At 37.9% G+C, this 23219-nt stretch overlaps 1 protein-coding gene across 3 annotated transcripts in view; it reads left to right on the forward strand.

The window, feature by feature from the left end:
* Positions 1-23219, forward strand: part of CNOT10 (CCR4-NOT transcription complex subunit 10) — a 32500-nt gene that overhangs the window by 7715 nt on the left and 1566 nt on the right. The window contains exons 3-18 of one of the 3 annotated variants that reach the window (XM_041466366.1): positions 724-885; positions 1383-1533; positions 2514-2659; positions 3531-3617; positions 4325-4408; positions 5159-5276; positions 6148-6297; positions 8016-8218; positions 10810-10931; positions 11527-11703; positions 14332-14412; positions 19073-19186; positions 20548-20678; positions 21427-21462; positions 21564-21691; positions 22969-23044. In XM_041466366.1, coding sequence (XP_041322300.1) covers positions 724-885; positions 1383-1533; positions 2514-2659; positions 3531-3617; positions 4325-4408; positions 5159-5276; positions 6148-6297; positions 8016-8218; positions 10810-10931; positions 11527-11703; positions 14332-14412; positions 19073-19186; positions 20548-20678; positions 21427-21462; positions 21564-21691; positions 22969-23044 — 1966 coding nt within the window. The remainder of the gene's footprint in view (positions 1-723; positions 886-1382; positions 1534-2513; positions 2660-3530; positions 3618-4324; positions 4409-5158; positions 5277-6147; positions 6298-8015; positions 8219-10809; positions 10932-11526; positions 11704-14331; positions 14413-19072; positions 19187-20547; positions 20679-21426; positions 21463-21563; positions 21692-22968; positions 23045-23219) is intronic. The other 2 variants (XM_041466367.1, XM_041466368.1) reach the window with 2 other exon arrangements.

A 23219-nucleotide genomic window follows, 5' to 3' on the forward strand; every position in this document is an offset into this window, starting at 1 on the left:
CTCTCATATGGAAGAGGTGAATGTGATTATTCCTGTGTAGGAATTTAGCAGTTGAAAGTTAAGCATTATCTAGGCTTAATGAGTGAGAAGAAAGAGTGAGGAGTCTCTCTTTCATTTCTTGATGCCACTAAAATCCTCCTGTGGTCAAAGAAAGGGATTTTTCCATTAGATCACATATTGGTGGAGCATCATGCTTGGCTCCCAGTTTGTTTAGGCATTCCTAGGTGATTGAATACTTCATCCAACAGCTAAAGCTTGTAAAAATGTTTCTTAAACCTACTCTGGGAAATTGACACTTTCTTTTTCCAATCTCTCTTGAGCTAACTCCTGTAGATTAAATTGTGAATCACTATATATTCAGATGAACTGAAGACTGAACATAAAATGTTGGGCTGGAACCTGTGTAAGCAACTACAGCTGCTCAGGGTTCATGGAATGGGGAAAGATTACGAAAACTGAGGAAACAGAGTCTTGAAACTTAATATGGTAGGAGAAATGAGAATAACACTATTCATGGAAACATCTGTTAATAATAATCAGCTATTTAATTTGTCCTTACTCCACCAAATTATTTTTGAAGTTTGGATATGTCTTCAACATTTAGACTTGCTTCTCATCCATGTTAATCTGCATAAATAATGAAATATGTGTATACACATTTAGTTCACTTGTATTGATAAAGAAAAGACTAATGCATGTTTCTGGTATGTGTGCAATTTACAGGCTGGAAACTATGATGCTTGTTTACAACACCTAAATACCCTTCAAGACATAAACAAAGATGACTACAAAATAACTTTGAATACTGCTGTTGCAGAGTTCTGTAAAAGTAATCAGACTACCACAGACAATTTGAGACAAACCCTTAACCAGCTGAAAAACCAGGTAATGCAGCTGTATTGATGTGGTACTTGATTTTGGGTACTGTTAATGGTGGCAGGATCTTTCTGTGAAATGGGAGTAAAACCTCTGCCCTTGTCCCATAGATTTAACAAAATAAGAAAGTAACATAACTTACAAACATCCGAGTCAGTTTAATCTTGTAGGACAGCTTTTGTAGTTGTGTTTTTAACTATTATTGAAATTGGTCTGAGATTATAACAATAGAAGGACCTGCTATGTTCTTTCAGTAGAAAGTTCCTTAACATGCAATAGTTTGTGAAATGATAAAAAAGTGGAAAATATTACTTTACTACTCAATTGACAGTTTTGTATTTCATTGTATGTTTTTTTGCTGTGTTAATGTATAACGACAATGAGGTCAGTAAGTTACAATTTACCTTTAGAGAAATTCATAGCTTTGGAGGGGTTTTTTTTAAATACCTGGTACTTTAAAATCATAGGTACTGAAAGTTTAATGAAATGAATGGGGGTTTTTTTAGGTTCACTCTGTTGTTGAAGAAATGGATGGTTTGGATGATGTTGAGAACAGTATGCTGTACTACAATCAGGCTGTTATCCTGTACCATCTCCGTCAGTATACTGAAGCTATATCCGTTGGGGAGAAGCTGTACCAGTTCATAGAGCCTTTTGGTATGTAGGTAGAAAGAAGAATCTTGTCCATTCAAGAACTACAGAAAGACAATTCAGTCTTTTTCACTATCAGACAAGTAATTTTTAATTTGTTTAATATGGTTTTAAGAAATTAGATAGGGTTTGGAATCAAGAATATGTTTTACTTACATCAAGGACAACAAACTAATTTGGGGGAAGGTGCTTCAGAGAGCTTTAGCAGACAAATGATATGAAACTGAAATGGATTCTTTCAACTTGAGATGATATTTATGTAAATATAATGTACAAGCTAATGAAATTATTTTAAATCTAATGTTTTGAGTCATCATGCAACTTCACGGGTGGGTGTCTGTTTTTCAGGGCACTCATTTTTAAATACCTTTATTAGGTAGTACATAATTGTATGTGCTTATATCTGAATACAAAGTCTGCAACTTTTATGGGCTATAATACCTTGTGTAGTAGAACTACCATACTTGTCTGAAATAATTTCATAATCCTTGTTAAATTTTATAAGTGAGAAGGCTGAAGGATGTATGTGTGTGGGTCTCAGTAAATTAAGTAGATGCTGCTGTGTTTCTGCTTCAATTCCTTCCAGTGTTCAATCTGCATAGTTGGGACTTACTCTGAAGTCAGCTAAACAGAGATGTGTTTGTACAGAATCTTAGTGAGTTCTGTGGGATTCTGCATCTGCATATGGCTCTGTCTGTTTGGATGCAGCATTTTTGGTGCTGATCTACTTAGATCAGTTCTCAGAACCTATGAACATTAAATGCTTGTTAAGCTGCCTTTAGTCTGTGCTTTTATGCTGATGCCATTTGAATAAATGAGCTTAGCTGTGGGTTGGACATGGCTGCATTATTTTTTTCTTATGTAATATATTGTTTTTTCTCATAATGTTGCATAGATGGCACTTTGTAGTAGGTTTTTTTCCATCCATGTTTAGAGGGATTGGTGTTAGAACTGTAAAACTAATTTTTCTTCTTTGCTTTTCACAGAAGAGAAGTTTGCCCAGGCTGTGTGCTTCTTGCTTGTAGACTTATACCTGTTAACTTACCAAGCTGAGAAAGCCTTGCATCTGCTCGTGGTTCTGGAAAAAATGATTTCACAGGGCAACAATAACAGCAAGAATGGAAAAAATGAGGTAAGCTTAAAATCATACAAATGGCTTTAAATCTTTTTCAGAAGTATGCTTTAGCTCAATCCAAAATTAGTATCTTAAAAGACTTTGGAATTATAAGGCTATGTTAGATCACCTGTAACTTGAGACAGCAGCTTAAATATGTTAGTGACTGAGTTAATTGTACAGTAGCTGTTTATTCCCTCTCTTTCACCCTTTTCTCTTACTCCAAGGAGCTAAGATGTCTTTCTTCAGTCAGAGACTTGCATTGGAAAGACAATTGTCTCCAGGGTCAAATATTGTCTTTGATTATGACCATATTAGACCCTAGGTTTGAAAGGGAAGTCAGTGTCAGAGGAACTGCAGTTGCACATAGGATGGGAAATTAAAGTATCTTTTTTACATGGTATCTGAAAGTGTGAGGCATGCTTTCAAATGAAATCTTTCATGTGCCTTTTGGAAAAATGAGTAGAATCAGTGGTGGCTTGGGAGTGAAGAGAGGGCATTTCAGTGTTTCCCTGCTGATGGAATGTCACACTTAAGATAAAATATTCTTTCTTTAAGTATATGGTAATTCTACTGAAGGAAGTATTAAAGAAGTACTCTAGAACATGCATGTCATCCTTCTAGGCAAAAGAATTCTTCTTAACTGCAGAGCAACATAGTGTAACACTAATGATAGTACAGAATTCAGCTCTTCAAAGGCTGGTGTGGTTTGTGGATTTTGATTGTTAAACTCAAGTTAGTTTCTGGTGGGATGTGTATATTTTTATATTAAATACTCAATATTAATATTAATACTATTAAATATTTATTTTTCTTCATGTGAGTTGAATCTGTCAACTGAATTTAAAAGGTGACTAACAATAATGCTTCCTCTTTTTTTTTTTGACAGTCAGGTAATAATACCAATAAAGATTCCTCAAATCAAAAAGCTGAAAGTGGAGCTTTAATAGAAGTTGCTAAATCTAAGATACATCAGGTAAGGGTCTGAATGTTATTTATACAAGAACATTTCTTTGAGGGTTTTCTAAATCTGAGTGTCATCTCCTTCAAAACCAGTTCAGCCCAAATTATGATGCTTTCTCTCCTTGTTGTTATCCTTGTTATCTAAATCTTCCTTTTTGTAAGATCCATGTACAGGAAAACTGACCTGACATCCTGCTCACCACCACCATTTCAGTCCTGTGTGTTATAATTATTTTTTTACATGGCAGTTTGCTGCATTGAATTTGTCTGTTCAACCTCCAGCAGTCTAAATCAGCTGAGGTTTTATTTCACTGCACTGTTCTGTTGAAAAGTAGAACAGTACATATGAAGAATCAGAGTGCTTCTCTATTAGCATTCACTTACTTGTATTTTCTGTTTAGTAGGTAAATGTCTTGGTTTAAGATCTTAGATTATTTTAATTAGTTTGTCATTTTAAGTGCCCATATCTGTGTTTGAATATGGAGCAGCTGTTGGCCATTGAACAAAGTGTTCATCTGCTTATTGTAAATACAAACCCTGTAAATGTGGTGTTTAAAGTCTGAATAGAATTTCTTTTTTGTGAAGAATTTTTGAATAGCTTTTTGCTGCCTATTTTAGAGATGTATATAAAATATTCTGCAGTAAATATCTAGATACAGCTTGTCTTGCAAACATGCAGAAATTATTGAGTATTACTTAACAAATTTAATCTTTTAACAGTATAAGGTGAGAGCCTATATCCAGATGAAGTCATTAAAAGCATGCAAAAGGGAGATCAAGTCTGTTATGAATACAGCTGGGAATGTAAGTATTCTTAAGACTGTTTTTCAAATCTAGATGTGTTCTGTATCTTAAAACTCAATTTGCTAATGTTCTTTAAAAAAAAAATAGTTCTTGAGGGTGGATGTTTGAAGTAATTCTTTACGCAGTCAGTTGGGTTTATAATATCTTTGCAAATGTAATTACTGTAGAATTTTTTTATTTGTGCTGTTTTTAGTTTCTGAAAAAATACACCTTGTGGTGCCAAAATAACAGTGAACCACTGTTCAGCATTCTTTATAATTGAAATGAAATAAGTTTTAGTTTACTATAGATGTTATGCACATTACAAACTTTTATGTAATTGGTAGTTTAAACCAGTTTATGAAAGATTAATTCTGGGATATGTGAGCATTTTTTGCGTTTTTTTTTTTTTTTTTTTCTTTTTATTGACATTTTTTTGAGGCTTATGTCGTGCTGGAAAGCAGGTTTAACAGAAAGCCTTCTGGATCATGAGGTCTGTGTTGGCAGACTAGGAAGATTACAGCCTACAAGGAACTCTGCAGGGAGGGGGGTTGTGGGGAGGCAGGTATTAGAAGACAGGGTAGGGATCCTTTGCCCTTAGCCACTTCCATGACAGGGTTCTCTAAAGTTCATGACAGAGTTTTTGAAAGTAACATGGCCTAAACCCATTAATTTTGAAATGGCAGGAGAAGCAAGTTTGTGAAGTGACATAATACCAGCAGTAGAAATCATCAACCAAGAGATAACTAAATATTGTTTTCTCCTTCACAGTCAGCTCCTTCTCTCTTTCTTAAGAGCAATTTCGAGTATTTGAGAGGCAATTACCGTAAAGCTGTCAAACTTTTAAACAGTGCCAACATTGCCGAACATCCAGGCTTCATGAAAACAGGTAAAATAAAAACCCTTCATCCTGCAGGTACTTGAGTGTCTAGTATAATAGGACTACTTGTTGATATCAATTTTAAGGATATTAATGATTACTTAACAATGTCAGCCCTGAAAGTCATGGATTTATATGCTGGATGTGTTTCATCTTTCTTCTTGTACTTTCACACAACACTGTAGTGATTTTCATTGAACATTCTTCTACAGAAGGCTGTGATTGTCCACGAAAATGGATTTCTGAAGCTGTGTTATATTTGCAAGGCTCATGATTGAGTCCCTTAATCAATAAATGAAACAAAAGACAATATATTAGATCTAGAACTGAGACCTCCCTGGCAGTTTTTATGCTTAAAGTTCTCTTTATGATTGAAATTTTTTTTTAAAACCTTACCATCTCGTAACTTTTTTGCATTATCCTTTTTACACAATGTATTGTTCACTTAGTAGCCTTCATAGGCTATGACTAAAATCATGTATGTTTAATTTGCTAATAGTTTGGTTATTTGGATTTTTAGGGTGGGGTTTTTTTTCCTCTTTTGCCTTTATTATCCATGTTAACCCTGTAAAACTTTAGTCACCAGCAGATAAGTGAAAAGTTAAATTTTTTGTCCTTTATTATTTAGAAAAAGCCTCTCACAGTGTTACCTGAACATATATTTAGGAAGAAGAGTGCATTTCCTGCTTGTATGGTTAGGTTGGCATAAATATATGTGTATGTCATATTGGATATAACAGTGATACCCATGATCTCACTGAAAAAGATGTTTAATGGACTGCCATAATGTGCTGACCTGAATATGAGAAAATGGTTGGAGCATTCATGGGCTTAGCAACAACTTTCAGTTTCTGAAAACGGTCTTCTGTTGTTCTCTCAGGTGAATGCTTAAGGTGTATGTTCTGGAACAATCTTGGCTGTATCCACTTTGCAATGGGAAAGCACAATTTAGGAATTTTTTACTTTAAAAAAGCCTTGCAAGAAAATGATAATGCATGTGCACAGCTGGGAACGGGCAGCTCAGATCCAGGTAAGCAAGAGATTAAAACAGATGGTGGGAGAGGGGTTGGCAAATCTAGGAAATAGAGGTCTGAGTAATTATCAGCAAATTTCCCATTCCATCTCTTTGTGGAGGGCAGAGTAAGAAGGGTGAGAATTTTCATGATAACCTGATGTAAGAGTATAGTTGCTGTTGCCAGAAATACATCATGATGATGATTAAATATGTTTGGTTTTTTTTTGTTAATGTACCGTAGGACAATTACTTCTCTCTTGTCTATAGACTTTGTCCATCGGTTAGAGAGGTATGACAAAAAAGAGTTTTTGTGACCTATTTTGCATAAGTTATTTCTAGTCCTGCTGACAATGTGTAGAATCATCAGGGCATGAAGGATGCCCTCTCCATATTCTAGGTAATCAGGTCTTCTGTTTCCTTGTGGAGAGGGCTCATATTTTCCCTAGTTTTCCTTTTATCACCAACATAACTGTGGAAGATTTTGTTTTTGCTCTTGATGTCCCTAGTCAGATTTAAACCTGTCAGGGCTTTAGCTTTCCAACCTGGTCCCTGGTTGCTCAGTTTCTCTCTGTTCCTCCCAGGTTACTGGTCCTTGCTTCCACCCTTTGTAGGCTTTCTTTTTGTATTTGAGTTTGTCCAGGAACTCCTTGTTTAGGAGGCCTGCTGGCAATTTTTTGGCTGACTTCTTTGTTTGGATGTATCACTCCTGAGTTTGGGAGAGGTGATCCTTGAATATTAATCAGCTTTCTTGGGCTCCTCTTCCATTCAGGGCTTTATTCCATGGTACTGTACCAATCGGACCCCCAAAGATGCCAAAGTCTACTTGCCTTAAGTCCAGTGCAGTGAGCTTGCTGTGCATACTTCTACTGTCCTAAGGATCCACTATTTCCCTCTTCATGAAGGCAACTCTTTGCATGTGGTCTATTTCTCTTCATGCAGCCAGAGCTCATCTGAAGTTTCATCGTTTCCTCACTCATCATCCACTAGAGATTAAGTGGGGTGAGACTCCACTATTTCATGGTCCCAGCCAGCCCCTCCTTGTTGGTGAGAACAAAGTCCAGTACAGGACCTGTCCTCATCGACTCCTTCAACATTTGGAGAAGGAAATCATAAACACATTCCAGGAATCTCCTGCATTGTTAATGCCCTCTGTGTTGTCCCAGAGAACAGGACCAGAGCTTGTGAATGTGAGATCTCTCCTATCTGGCTAGAGAGGCCCTCATCACTCAGTCTTCATCATTTCATGATGAAGTTATAATTGTTTTCATTTCTTGTTTTCTTTAAAATATACTCACTATGAGGCATTTTATTGCTTTTTCCTATTTCTCCCCTAGACCTAAGTGCAGCCTTAGGTATTAATGTGAAGACAGAAAGCGTTTTATGTTTGTTATCAGCAAAGTGGTTCTCTTCTGGAATCTGCATTCTCTGGAATGTGTGTAGATGTGTGTTCTCACAAATCTGGGATTCAGTACTATTGTGTAACACTTACCTTGTGTGATAAGGAACGTATGAGGTTAGCATTTAATGTACTTCAGTCTTCATTAAGAATACAATTAATTTGTCTTTGAAATCAGTTTTGATATGAAAGGAACTTAGAGAGGGAGGCTAGTGGATTTCAGCAATGAGAGGGGTTTTTGGTAGCTTTGGGGTGTTTCTCACAGCTTCCCTCTTCCTCTTAGAGTTTTTTGCTGTCTTGAGCTGTGCATCCAATATGATGTAATCCTTTTCTGCAGGTAAAAAATTTTCAGGGAGACCCATGTGTACACTACTGACTAACAAACGATACGAGTTGCTCTATAACTGTGGAATTCAGCTCTTGCATATTGGGAGGCCCTTAGCTGCCTTTGAATGCCTGATTGAGGCAGTCCAGGTTTATCACTCAAACCCTCGTCTGTGGCTGAGAATAGCAGAATGCTGCATTGCTGCCAATAAAGGGGTAAGTAGCTTTGGAAAATTCTTCTAAAGAATGGCATGTGATTACAGAAAGGTAGAACTAATACCTAGAGTTACGCAGTGTATTTTGAAGGCCTGATGTTGTAACACCTCTGTAAATCCAGATTAATTATTTCTTGTGTATATGTATTTTTATGTGTTTAATCTGGAGCTGCAACAGGTGAAGGGAACTCTTTGCATGTGGTCCTTTATTCTTCATGCAGCCAAAGCTCATCTGAAGTTTCATTGTTTCCTCACTCATTGTCCACTAGAGATTAAGCAGGGTGAGACTCTGTAGTGTGGGTAGCCTGAAAGTGACAGAGGCTGAGGAAGCAGAGATCAGCGTTCTCCATCCTGAAGCTGTTGGGATCACACCTGCTGGGAAACTGAATCTCTAATTGCTAAGCCTTCACCTTCTTCTGGCAAAGTTGCTGGAAACCTATTGATGGCAGGCATATTGCATGTCCTCTGGGACATCTTGTTTCTAACCTTTTAATCTACGTATGTTTAGGATAAACCCATATGATAAAATTCAGAGGGCTGAGGACAGGAAGAAAAAACTGCACCTAAATAGTATGTCTGTGAAATTAAGATACACTGTACTTGAGTCCCTGTAAAAGTGCAATTCACCCCTTAAGTGTGGGGGAGTGATGATGTAGTCTGTAATTGCATGATCCTATGCAGTTATTCCCACAGTATGCCCATTTCACTCCTTTCACAGGTTGTGTGGGATGAATTGAGCAAATAGTTATATTCACTCTGTTTTCTCCCCACCCCTGAATTCTCTGTTTTTCCTCTCTGGGTAGCCTCTGGGCATTTATTTACTGCGCAGTATCCGAATACAAAATTAACAACTTTTCCCTTGGGAATTTGAATAGTACTCAATATTTTGGTTTCTCTATTTCAGAGAACTTCAGAAAGATACAACTTTATAGCAGAGGTTTGCTTGTATACCGATTTCAGAGGCAGAGCACTGAAGATTCAAGAGTATTGGGTCAAAACTGGACAGACTCCCTGCATTTGCTGTGCTTTATAAAAGCACTGCATGTGCTATTTATTGTCAGATTGCCTGAGTTTTATAAAGCACAGCAAATGCAGGAAGAACGGCTTTCTTCATACTAATTTTGCAATTTTCTGTGTCAATCCTACTGGATGCAGTCAGAAATAGATAAAGAAGACACATCTGATCTCTAGTGAAAAGCTGAGTATGAGAGTGGATTAGTGGTTTTGTGGCAAAAATCCAAAGCTAGGATTCCATTTACAAGGATAGTGTTTAGCAGTCTGGAAATGGGAAATACAGATCCTTATGGGGCACTTCCCTATTTACTGCAGACTAGCCAAAGTAGTAGCTTATGCCAGGTTCCTGAGGCTTTCTTCCTGTACAGTTATATGATGATGTGTGGTGTACCAGAGAGCTTGAATTCATGTCAAAAAACAGCTTGTTTTTCCCTAAATTTGTAATCTTAAAAGAAAAAAAAATAACTTTGGATGCTAGTAATATTAAAGGCAAAGAGAAAGTGTCTTTAAATTGTTAGATTTGCAACATGACAAGTGAGGCCTTAAAGTCAATAATATGTTCAATTTGACCTTGTAACTCAATTTGCAGTATTATTCCTTTATATTTAAGTATAGATTCATATTTGTGCTCTGAACACCGTATAGAAAAGCAATTTCACTGAAGCTAATTTTCACACACTTTAGTATTTTATAAACATAAAATATAAATGGAAGAATATTCCCTTTTAAACACCTGCATTTCAAACACCTTTTTTGAAATATGTGCTTCATATCCAAACTTGGTGTATGTATTTTTTATTTGGCAGTAAGTGCTACTATGTCAATATTTTTAGAATAGATTCTGATAAATTTTTTTGAAAAGTGACAGCTATTGAAAGTCCAGATTTAGGATAAGTTTTTTCTTAAAACTGCAGCTCGTCATCACTCGCTAATCTTACCAATGAAGTTAAGATGGCTCATGGTAGAACAGCCAAACAACTCCAGTAAACATGGTGTAGAGATAATTCTTGGGACTGCCAATTAGGGTACTTTAAGTTCATTTGACCCCCAGAATGTGTCTGCATACTCAACAATCCATTAAACAAGTTAATTTAATGTATCTTTGCATATGTTGTTGTTCAGCTTTGTGCTCCCCATGGAACAGTTTGGGAGCAGCTTTTCCAAAGAGTGTTCTGAGTGCTGTGTAAGCAGGGAGAGAAGATGGCAAGCGTTACAGTGCCAAGTCTGAATGTTATGTGGCAGATCAAATCATTTCTTTTTAGATATCCTGTCAGTTCTTTTAATATGACTTGGTTCATTGTTCTTTTGCTTTCAAAACAGAGGAGAAACTAGGTCAGTAGGCTATCAGACAAGCTGTCAGAACTAATCTGTGCTTACACTGTGTGCAGTAAAACCCCTCTGCAACACAAAGACAATAGAAGGTGCCTGATCTTTCATTGTACTTTAGATTTAAAACTGTATCCATTATTCTTATATTTTAGCAGGGTTCAAGGTCTTCTTTCAGCCTTCACTTACTTTGTCAAGCTCTCATTCAATAGCCTTGATATTTAAGCTCTTTCTTTTCCTTTTTCCTTTTAGACATCAGAACAAGAGACTAAAGGTCTTCCCAGCAAAAAGGGAATTGTGCAATCAATAGTAGGTCAAGGCTACCACCGTAAGATAGTCCTAGCATCCCAGTCCATACAGAATGTTGTTTATAAGTGAGTATGTTTTCCATGGGTTATTTTGTTTTTATAGCTTTGTTAAGGATATGTATCTGTTTATCAGAGATTTTTAAACTGTTGTGGAATAACTGTTCATTCATGTAGTGAAGAGAGAGGCATGCTAAAATGCTTGGTGAGTCTTAAACATCATTTTGTGCCTCCTCTGTGATAGCCAGCAGAGGGCTTAACTGTGTGTTTATTGTAAGTAAGATGAGCATTAAAGCTTAAAATTTATTTATCTGAAATTTTATTTTCAGATAGCTAAATCTGTCCTCTTTTTCTCACTTAAAATATATAATTTCAGTAATCTACTTTAGAAAAATGCAGGAAGAATCTAGTTGCTCTGCCATAAAACTTCAGTGAGTGAAATCAAGAAATTATGTGGTGGAATCTATTGGGGCATCGTGATGTATTTTCAATATGTAAAGATAACAAGATGCTACATCTTAATAAATTAAATTTGGTATATAAAAATGTTATTTAACATTTTTAGGGTGAAGTTTTCTCTGCATTCAGGTATTTTTGGAGCTCTGCTTTTATTTTTAATTTAGTAGGATTGCTACTTATTGGTCAACTTCTGTGTCTCTTTAAGTGATGGGCAGTCCTCAGCAATACCTGTAGCCAGCATGGAGTTTGCAGCGATTTGTCTAAGGAATGCCTTGCTGCTACTGCCAGAAGATCAACAGGAGCCCAAGCAGGAAAATGGATCTAAAACTAATAATCAGCTGGGGGGAAATACAGAAAACACTGAAAGCAGTGAAGCATGCAGGTAAACAGAATTGAATATAAACCCTTCTTTTTGTCCAGAGGAACTCTGGGCCAGCAGTCTGTGTCTGCTATTTACCTTGTTTGCCCAGCAGAAAAACAGAACATATTTGTAAATGCTCTTAATAATGCTGGTATATTCAAGGAAATTGTTTAGCTGCTTGTTGTTTAAATTTAAGAATAAAATACTGAGTTGATTCCTCCTGTCCCTAACAACTTCTGTTAAATTAGACAGTGAAATTATTTTTTCCCTTGGCCATCTTTTTTTTTTTCCTGTGCTGCAAATGTTATGTTTTCCCACACCCTCCTGCTGTGCATATTGGTATTTCTCTAATTGTAAGTGAAGCTTCATGTTACAGTGATTTTGTGTGTGAGCACACGTGCGCCATGTACTTGATTCAATATATATCTGAATGTCTGGAAACTCAGCTGTAAACATTTCCCCATGATCAGATTTGACATTCATCAGCTCTAGTATACTTCGTTGTGTTTGCATTAAAATGGGAAACTAGATTTAGAAAGTAAGTAGGAAAGCAGCATGGAGCTATTGTTTAATAAATCTTCTTTTGCAGAAAAGAATTTAAGAAAAATCTTTTCTGTCAATAAAATATCAGAAACAGTAGTTTGAAGACATGTATGTTAAAGGAAGGTGGTTTAATTTATTGCATTACCTCATACATTCTGGACTTCCTTTTGAAGAATAACTTTTGATCATAGTCTGCACTTTCATTAAAGACCATTTTGAGGGTAAATGTTACAATAACTCATCTGGAAAAAGTTTCTGTGGTAGAACTTGAACTACTTAGAGCGTAATGAAAAAACACACTGGTTTTGTCAGACCTGAGTACAGATAAATGTTAAGAAGATGAGATCCATTTGTCACAAGGCAGGATTCACTGTACACATACTATGTTGTGTAGGCACAAGGTGCATCCTCATATATTCTGAGGTTGTCTGCAGATAGGCTGTAGCTGGGGGTCAGTGGCTGTTGCTGTTTGCAACAATATTTGAAAGCTGTTCTCTATAATCCTGTTTTTTCAATTACAATCTGTCTTGTCAAGTGACCAAATGATTTCTAAATGTTGGAGGGAGGAGGGGGTGGTTGTGGGCTTTTATTTTTGTTTGGTTGGTTGTTGTAGGGTTTCTTTTTTTTCTTTTTCTCTTTACCAAGGTTGGAGGTTCTCTGGCAACTATGTATGCAGCCCATTGAGATGAAGCTTCTCTGGTTTAAATGGGACTTCAGTTTTAAGGTTTTGGGGCTCACTAAGGGGCAGTGATGTAAACAAAGTGGTGGCCCTTACTCAGACAAGACCTCCTTTTTTGTTTTCTGTTGGGGTGGTTTTTGTTTATTTTTGTAGAAGCGAGGAAAGGAAAACATGCCCTGTATGGGAAGATCCTTTGCTACCTTCTGCTTTCAAAACCAGATGCTTCTTCAGCTGAAAAAAAGCTAAAGAAAGGACTCCCTCATATCTCCCAGCAGTCATTGCCAATTTCAAAATATCCAACAAAGGAGGCTGTTCTTGAATTTCTGTGTCACATTCTGAAAGGTTCTCTAAGGATTTGTTCCTTCTGACAAGGGAACCTCTGTGAGAGAACAGTAAAACATACAAGGCATTTGAAGAAAATCACACTAATTGAACAGGATGGTTTTAAAGCAAATCCCACTAATTGAGCAAGCTGACTCTTAAGGCAGATTCTTCTCTTATTCACAAGAAAAGAGCGACTACTTTTAGTGGTTAAGGGTATTTTTTTGAACTAATTTTTGGTAAAGGCATGAAGTACATACTCTGCAACAGTATTGAGTATGGATTTCCTTGGAGATTTGTGCTGTATGTTTTGAATGTTGGAGTTATCTTACCTATTTGTAATAGACATGAAACTCATAAATTAAGTTCCTGTTAAGTGGACAGATTCAGTTTCAATTCTGAATTTTCTTTTAAATCTTTTTCTAGACCTTGGTGTCTCTCACTGCCAAGATACAGCCATTAGCTGTCTCTTCAATTCTCATTCCAGGAGGCTCTTTCAGCTTATTGGAGGGTGAAGTTTCATACTTCTTAAATAGAATGAATACTCCCCCAATGCTCCCCTCAAAAAAACAAGGTATAATTTTAAGAAAGTGGAATTTTATTTGGAGAAAGGAAAAAAGAAAGAAAAAAAAAAGAAGTGACATTTTGTAATAAAGGGTAGCTAGAAGTCTAAAGGAAGCTGTAGCACTTTGTGGGTTATCTTTCTAGAGTATTTATGTAACTAGTTTTTTAGAGGTCTGGAGAGAAAACTAGTTTACTGCTTTTCGTACAGGCTGAAAGAAGAGAAGCTACAAATGCAGCAAATTCTGTGTCCCTCTTGTTAAAAATGCTTATCCTACACTGAACTTCAAAAATAGCTCAAGGCTGTGAAGAATGGTGTGGGTTGTTTGGTCTGTCAGTCAAATTCTTTCCAGCAAGTGTCCCACTTCTTCCTTCTCAAATAGAATTGTTAGGATAAGAGTGTGTGCCTCAATCTGTGAATAACTTCAACTCCCTCTATTTTAGGCTGCAGAATTTATGTTCTTTTAAATGGAGTGAGTAAATACACTGAGAATTTTTAAATTATCTATTGTAGTAATAGATAATTTTAACTGTTTTTATTCTAGCAATAAAAGTCATGAAGGGGATAAATTCATTGCAGCTCCTCCTTCTTCGCCTTTGAAGAAACAGGAATTGGAGAATTTAAGGCAAGTAAATAATATAAAATATCCACCATTAAAAAAGCCTCTTCCTTAATTGTGATTCCTAGGGGTTTTTTTTGTAGGCACCTGCAATGTTGAATTGTAGCTGGTAATCTTTTTTTCAAATGTGTGTGCTTCCTTTCTTCTGGGCTTTGAATCTGAACAAATAGAAACCATCCAGAATTTCAGCTTAGGTAGATCAGTCTGTTTGTTTCCATTATTGTAAGTTTGGTGCTATATATTGGGCAAAGCTGAAAATATCAAGTCTCATAAGGACAAATCTAAAAAACCTGAGAATGTCTGTTGACATTGGTGGAAGGGGATGGAAATTACTGTATGTACCTTTTCTCTTTAAAGCCACAATAAGGCTAGTTCAGAATTCAGTGCCCATGTTATATGCTTGTTGGATGGGAAAAAAATGAAAGTGGAAAGCAGCATAGCTGCTTTTACCAATGAGAATGAATTGGTAAAATTTCAGCAGGAAATTTTACCAATTTATTCAGCAGGAATAAATCCATAGTTTGCATAAAATGAAAGCAAAAATGCCTCTGTCCAGGCATTTGACTTTCTCACGGTGGAAAAATATAGGTAAAATTTCACTGTAGATTTCTTATGTGTTTTCAAAGACCCTTAAACTGCCTGTTCAGGAATCTGAATGTTCTCCAGATGGAATAACTCACGTGTGTGTAAATAAGTATCATGTTATCTGGAGCCTCTTTACTTTTCCCCAACAAGATTGCCGCTTACTGGCAATGCTAATTATTTCAGGTGGTTTCCAGCCTGTTGAAAATCTCTTACTATAAAGCTTGCACCTGTTTAGAAAAAAGAAATCTGTTTTAAGTTTCTGTTATGGACAAAGCATACAGTAATTTCCCACTTGAACTCTTAGGTAAACATTCTGTTTCAGCCTAACCCCAGGTAACCTATGTTTTATAATGACCAGCTTAACCTTTCCATTGCTCCACTACATGTAGCAAATCTTCTTGTACTCATTTAAAAGCGCTTCAGGAGGAATCTGTGAGGCGACGTCGATTATTTATTCTGGAGTGGTACAGGAGTGTGCTACTTGAAATGGAACACGCTGGATTAAAAACAGTGATGTGTGTTGCTTGTGGGTTTTGTGGGATTTTCTCCTCCTGACTGTTGAAAATGTGGCTGCCACATGTCAATATTACATGGTCTCACTTTGTGATATTTTTTTTTAATACGTAGTCTTATCTTTCACAATCAGCTGTTATCTACTGAGGAAATCTGACAACATGTCAGGAAAAACTTAGCAGTTCAGCAAGAAGTTAGCTGCTTCTGGTAAAGAACTTCATATAAGGAAAGGAAAAGCGTTGGGGTTTTTTTTAAGCTTTAGTTTAATCTAGAGGACTACACATTCCTAGAAAGTGATTCTGCTGAAACAGTTTCTAAGCTTCTGGACATGCGAATAGCAAAATACGTTACACTCAAATAGTAGTCCTGTAGCCTTGCTCACTAAGGAGCTAAGTGAGAAAATTAAAATTCTTGCTGAGTCCAGGAAAATTAAGAAAAAAGAATTCTGGATGTTGTCAAGGATTATCCTAAGGAGTAGATATCTGTTCAGTTTTTTCCTGATAAGTCGCTGAATTGAAAAAAACCTCTATTGCTTCTAGAACTGAAAAGGGACTGTGAATGCCTTTTTGGGATGATTTTATACAGTTGTGCATCCTAGTAAGGTTTCAAAATGCCTGACTTACCTTTGCCTCGAAACAGTTTTTGAAAGCTAGAAAAATAATCAAGAAGAGGTTTACATGTCCTATATATTGCTTGATACTTTTGCACAAATTGGTGGACTGGTTGAATGGACTTTTCTCATAATAAGCAGTAATTCAGTTGCAAGGTTTTAAAAGCAACAAGCAGAAGTCTGAGGACACCAATCATTGCTAAAAATTTATGCATTGGAAGTAGAAACTCCAGGTTTTTCTTCTGAGTTTCTTCTAAACAATTTTCCTTTCTGCTTGGACAAGCCAATTCCCTGCTCTGCTCTCAGGCTGTGGTAAGTTCCACACACCACAGCCACCTAACACTGTTGGGATACATCAAGAGAAAAGAAGTTCTGGTAGACCACAGTTCTACATTTGGAAAATTTTGTGGATTTTATTGTAAAAGTTGAGATGGACAGCAACCGACCTTGTTGTAGTCTTTCTCCCTAGATTGAAGATGTTTGTGTAAGAACCTTAATTTTCCCTCTCGAACCAGATAGAGATAAAGGAATCATTTGATCATTTGTTTTCTCCACACTTACCCAGTTTTGCCTCAGTTATCTATTTAAAGGTTTGCAGTGGTCTGTTTGGCCCTGTCACAATAATGGAAGCTTACAGTGATTATCACCCATAGCTGTTTCACTCTCTTCTTCCTCACTCTTAGCCACTGTGTAGTTCTTCCCTCATCTCCCTTTTTCTGGTGCTGATTTTCTCCTTGGTGTAAGCACAGTCTGCATTCTGTATTTCTTATATTTTGTAGTGTTTGCCAGTGTTGAAACATAAAAAGTAGGTATTTTGTATCCATTGTTTGGCTTAGCTATTTGAAATTATTTCACATTAGTGATGTTCTCTTAATGGTTTAGAAGTGTCATTTTTGGTGCCTTCATACTAAGTTTTGAAGGATTGGATTTGCTCTGGCTTGCCATTTCCCTGAGAAATAAGGCAAGTCAGATGTGGAGTTTGGGTTCCGTAAACTTACAGTCTGTGTGGGCTGACAAATCCTGTTGCCTAGACCTACACAAGAGGCTGTTTGACATAATCTGGCAGTTTAAAAAAACATTTTTCTTTTTCCTAGTGCAAAGGCAGTTTTATTTAGGGCATGCGGAGGCTCGGTGATGCTGGAAGTCTGCCGTGCTCAAAGGCGACCTGTGGAGTTTTGTCAGAATCCTGACCGGGGTGAAAAACTAGTTTGTCTTTTCCCTTGTGGTGCAATTCTTCTGCTCCGGTTGGCTGTCAGCTCTCCTGAGTGTTTGCTTCAGCCAACTCAACAATGGATCCAAGTGCAGGAGCACAGCTGCATGGGAGGAAACCGGAATGTTTCCCCCTTAGATGGCTGTTGCTGAAGGCTTTTGCCTGCTCTTATGTGGCAGTGCTTAGAGCAGAGGAGTAGGTTTCATCCTGTTGTGTGATTGGAGCATGTGTTGTGTTTGAATTTACACTTGCAGAAATAAAAATAGGTTTTAAAAAAGTTGTGGGAAATGTAAGACACATTGATGTGAAGAGCAGTAATAACCAACTCTGCAGGCCCTGACTTGTGTCTAAGGGTATTTTGCTGGTGACACGCAGCATCTCTGCTAGTTTAAAAGCTGTACTTCCTTGAGGCAGAGACAAAAAGTGGCTAGTTGGAAGCAGGCTGTTATTGCAGAGGTTTTTTTCCCCATTCCATCCCCCTCCCCAGTCACAACCTTTCAGAAATATTTTAGGTTTGGGTCTTGAGCTGGGGAAGCTTTCCTCTCCCTCTCTCAAGCTTTTGTATGTGCTCAGATTTGATGTGACATCTGGACACAGTGGAGAGGAAGTGGGGGGTAGGGGGAAACACTGGAGAAGTTTCTTATCCTGCTTATGCATAATTAAGGAGCATGCCTCCTGGGAAAGGGGAATAAAGGCACCCCAGGTCCTGCCATGAATTACATGACTTACTGCTGGACCGAAAGTGGGCTTGACAGTTGCCAGAAGGTTGGCGCAATAATAGCCCGCCTACCAGCAGGAGAGCCGGCAGCTCTCCTCCCTTCGCTCCCAACGTGGGACCCCACTCAGAGCATCCACTTGTCCTCCCTGGAGAAGAACAGAGTCCTGCTCACAGCAGGGTGTCATGGGCAGAGGCTTGTGCCCTGAGGACAAGGCAGCCTGCACTGAAAGATGTTTTACCAAGTGGAAAATATCTCCAAGAACAGTGTTTGGAGAGCGGGGCGGTTATTACAAAGTGTGAAGCTTGGCCTAATGATGGCGTCCTGATGAGGGGTTATTGTTTGAAGATGGAAAATGTGAGCAGTTCAGATTTCATTAAATGAACTGCCAGAGATTTTCTGGTTTTGGAAAGATAAGCAAGTCTGTGATGGCAACAAAATGCCATGGATCACTCAGAGTCTTGGCACTGGGTTACAGCCCTCAATTGAGCACAAAACTGGAAATGCCGAATTCTCCAGTTTGAATCTGTGTGCAGATGTTGTTCAATACAAGAGTGAAATATGTGACAGCTTAATTGATAGCTACTGTGTGTCTGTAGATTGTGTCTTATAGCAATCTAGAAATGTGCTACTCTTCTGTACAACAGAAGGTGAGGGCAGAGGAGTACAAATGAGAGTCCAAGGCAAGAACAGTAACAAGAGTGTGAGAAAGGGAAACTGTCCATGAGAAAAACGACACATGGTGAAGTCCATCTTTTTTTAGTCTGTTATTTATGATGAAAGCTGCAAAATCTTAGTGAGCACACCATGGTGATCCTTGGTTTATATTGGTAGGACAATCAAGCCCATAAATAATGAAAACTAACTCTTTTACTTCATAGTTAGATGGGAAGTCATTATTGAAAGTTTGATACGCTTCTTTAGCACTAAACAAGAAAGAAGATTTAACAGGTGTATTTGGAATAACAGAATTCTCCCTTTAACATATTGACTCTCTCCCCCTCCCCTTTTTTTTTGTCTGCTTCCTTCCAGGTGCTCGATCCTTGCCTGTAGTGCTTACGTGGCTCTGGCTTTGGGGGATAACCTTATGGCATTGAATCATGCAGATAAACTTCTGCAGCAACCAAAGCTCTCAGGGTCTCTTAAGTAAGTCTGATGGGGTCATTTCTTCTTTCTCAACCCTGATTTTTGCTGGACAGTTCTGAGTTGAAGCTTCCAATGTCTGTAGTTGCTTGCCAGATCTGTCTGATGTAAAGAATTGCTTGGCCTGCTCCTGTTCTTGCTGAAGCCCTGACTAAATGTCCATTGACACACAGGAACATGAATCCCTCCTTTGTGTATGAATTCCACATAATTCAGAATAAATTGCTGCTTTTGTTACTGTTTCTCCAGCTCTGGGTCCCATGCTGTTTCTCCAGCTCTGGGTCCCATTCGTGATTCACTGCAGGGCTGCACATGCTTGGCACAGCACAAGGGGCAGGGATGTGCAGCTCTGGGTAGCCAACATCAGCCCAAACCCACACAAAAGGAAAAAAGAAAGAGAAACTACAGCCTACTTATGAAACTACAGGGGAAGGTTTGCTCAGTCACTCAGGGTAACAGATCTTGTGTGTGCGGATCTGTCACTTCACCTGCTGCTGCTGCTTCTGTAGGTTCTATTCTTCAGTTTCTCTTGTTCACCTCTCATTTGGCTCTGTATTTCTTTGAAGGATATACAAAGTCTATTTTTTTTTCTACCTGCCAGTTCTCATAAAGCTCTACAAATTCAAAGAAGGCAACCTCACTCCTATCCTTCTGACACTGTGCATTTAATGCACAGAATAAAGTATAGCAGAGGTTTTTACAGTAGTAATATTGTTCAAAACTGGTAATGTAGAAGGAAGGCAAGGAAACTCGTGCTTATTTTTATATGCTGGCACCATGCTTTAAACTGGTCCATGCCAATTAAATTCTTTGGCTTCTATTTTTCACACTACTGCAGCTCATCCTTTTGCACAGTCATTGTATTAGCAAGATCTTTGAGGAGTTTGCAAGGTAACACATAATTTTGTGTTACCGTTATGTAATGAAAGAAATGCTAAATAACAGGTCTTTTGCAAAGACAAAGAGGTGTGCATCTTGGTCCCAGGAAAATAGGTCCTTATTTTTATTGAATGTAAAATAATGTAACACTTTAAATTGTAGATCTACCCATATTCTGGGGTGGCTTTTCTTAATTCTCAGAATAAGGCCCCACCAAGGTACTTTCTCTGTGTAATGGAGACTCCTGTGGATGGATGAATTGTCATTATTCAGGTGTGGAATTTTTTTATAACTTTGGTGCCTAAAAGCAGTAAATGGTAGAACTGGAATAGAATTATGACAATACGCGGCAAGTTAACTTCCATGCTATTGTTCCCAGTAACAGTTCCCGTGTGCTCACATTAAAAACTGCATTGTTTGTCTCTCATAACAAACTGTGGGGATTGCTGTGCTGACATTTGTACCCTGACCCTTTGCTGTTTTAGGTTTCTCGGGCATTTGTATGCAGCAGAAGCTCTCATCTCTCTAGACAGAATATCTGATGCCATCACTCACTTGAACCCCGAGAATGTCACTGATGTTTCCCTTGGGATCTCTTCAAATGAGCAGGATCAAGGTTAATGCATCCACACTTCATTATAACTGGTTATGCTTTCAGCTGCCTTCCTGCTGTAACTTTGACACAAATAGAATTATGATTAAGACATTTTGTTTTAAGACCTGTAGGTTATTGCAGGGTGTGGGAGGGTGTTGTTTGTTGTTTTGTTGTTGTGTTTTTATTTTCCTGGCTTCAGTTCCCACTTTGTGTTTGGTGTGTCTTTTCCTTGTTTGTCATTCCTATGAGATGGTTAATTCTGTAGCATTAATAGGACTGTATATTGTAGAATTTTGACTTGTTTGAAGGAAACTTTTGAAAGCTGCTTTTGTTAAGTGCTATTATGGTTAAGTTTGAGTTTTATACCATCTCTTCCAGCTTTTTGGTCTTTAAACCAGGCTTTGTCATACCACTGCAGTCTGCTTTGGTGAGAGAGAGCTTAGTTAATCTGTATCTTAGTCTTCTTGTTGGGAGTGTACATTCTGTTAGAGAAAAGTACTTCAGAACCATCTGTATAGTGGAGTCTACAGCAGCTCTGATTCCAGTGACATGCCTGCAGTTTAAACTCACTATACTCATCTGCACATCTAAAAGCACAACACTGAAGATAGGGAGTCTTGAATGACGTAAACTCTTGAGCAAACTGTTTTCCCTCTTTAATGTCAGACTGTGAAGAAAGCATAAAATTTGTATCTTTGTATTATTTTTGTAATAACCTTTAAAAAAGGTCACAGAACATGATGTGTTTGTGTATGTTTTTTCTTTGCAGGGTCTGACAAAGGAGAGAATGAGGCAATGGAATCTTGTAAGTACCGGCCACTGTATTCAGCAGAGTACAAGAACTTACTTGGCCAGTTGGAATAAAAGTGTAAGGAAAAAAAGAATTTTATTTTCTTTTAATTGCAGCTGGCAAGCAGACACCACAGTGTTACCCCAGTTCAGTCACGTCTGCTCGAACAATGATGTTATTTAACCTTGGAAGTGCTTACTGCTTGAGGAGTGAATATGACAAAGCTCGAAAGTGTCTTCATCAGGTATGGAAAACAAACCTCAAAGCACCTTTAAGAACAAATGTACTTCCTTCAAAGTGCCATTCTGATCACAGTGAATTCTGGTGATTTCACAGCCCAGGCTTATTTCCAGACCCTGCTGAGATAGTGCCTTTATTCTGTCTTTATGAACCAATCTGTATTAAAAACAAAAGTAATTCCAAATTTCTTACTTGTGTAAGAAGTTCAGTAACTATAGGCAGCATTTTATTTTCCTTAGGTCGTATCAGAACAATGAAAGATGGCTGGGAAGCCTTTTCACGTTTTTTTAAGTTAACTTGTTTGAGTTTTTTTGTGGTCTTTTTAATGGTCTAGTATTAATTGTTATAATTCAGAGAAGGTTTTCTCCCTAGTCATTTAGTAACTCACCATCAGAACTACTATCTTTAGGGCTGTGAGAACAAAGTGCAATTCTGCTGCAAGTATGCTCTTTGTCTGCCTCTTGTCCCAAGAATTCTCAAGTACTGCTTTTGAAATGCTGTCTCCACTTAGCCTGTCACGTCACTTGGTCTTTCTCATGGTTGGGACCCATCTCTTTCAGTCTTGATGTTTCTGTTTTTGCAGCCACTCCTGTCTGTCAGGAAGACTGCTTGGATGCATTGCTGAGCTACAAACTCAAACAGCAGCTTCCAAATTACTTCCCAGTGTTGTGTATGTGAACAGATTCAAATTCTATGAGGCTCTCGGCTACTTAAGGCAGTTGTTTGACTCTTTTTCCTCCTGAGGCTTCTTATGATGGGACAGGTGTCTCTGCTTGGGCTCTGTAACACTTGTATAAAGCCCAGAGGAGTGCAAGGCCACCCATTGATAGAAAATGTGGTGGGGCTCTGCATCTACAGTAAATTCATTGACTTCATAGGTGAAAAATGGTTGTATATGGAAAGCTAATTAATAACAATCCTTGTTAACTTTGTATTCTGAACTTTGGAGCAGTGGAGGTTACCTTCTTCACCTGCCACCTCACCAAGAAAGCACGCTAGGCTGGCCCAAGAAATACAGATCCATATGAACATAAGCACACAGCAGATGGTCCTGCTAATTAGCGTGAAACAATCTTGCTATGTAGATAATCTTGCAGTCTATCCTTGCATGCTTAAAACTGATGGAGTGTATGAGTTTGAAAAAATCTGGTCTCAGTTGATGAATCATTATTTAGTTTTGTTACCTAAGATGGTGGTAGCAATCTTGTCAAGGGGCACTTTCTTTGTTCTGGATCTTTCTCTTAAGCACTTTTTCTCTCCACCCTCTTCTTTTTCAATAAGGCTGCATCGCTGATCCACCCCAAAGAGATCCCTCCAGAGGCCATCCTGCTGGCTGTGTATCTTGAATTGCAGAACGGTAAGCTGGGATGTTCCTGCAACCTAAGTCTGGGATACAAAAGGAGGAGGGCAGCAGTCATCATTCCTGCTCTATAGAGAGAGTTGTGCCAGTATTTTGAGCAATATCCTTTAGGCCTGCCTCCATCTTACACTTCTGTGGATCCATGTATGTGAACCTTTACTTCCATAGTTTA

Source organism: Pyrgilauda ruficollis, unplaced genomic scaffold (genome assembly GCF_017590135.1).
Source record: "Pyrgilauda ruficollis isolate IOZ18807 unplaced genomic scaffold, ASM1759013v1 scaffold2, whole genome shotgun sequence".
Lineage (NCBI taxonomy): Eukaryota > Metazoa > Chordata > Aves > Passeriformes > Passeridae > Pyrgilauda > Pyrgilauda ruficollis.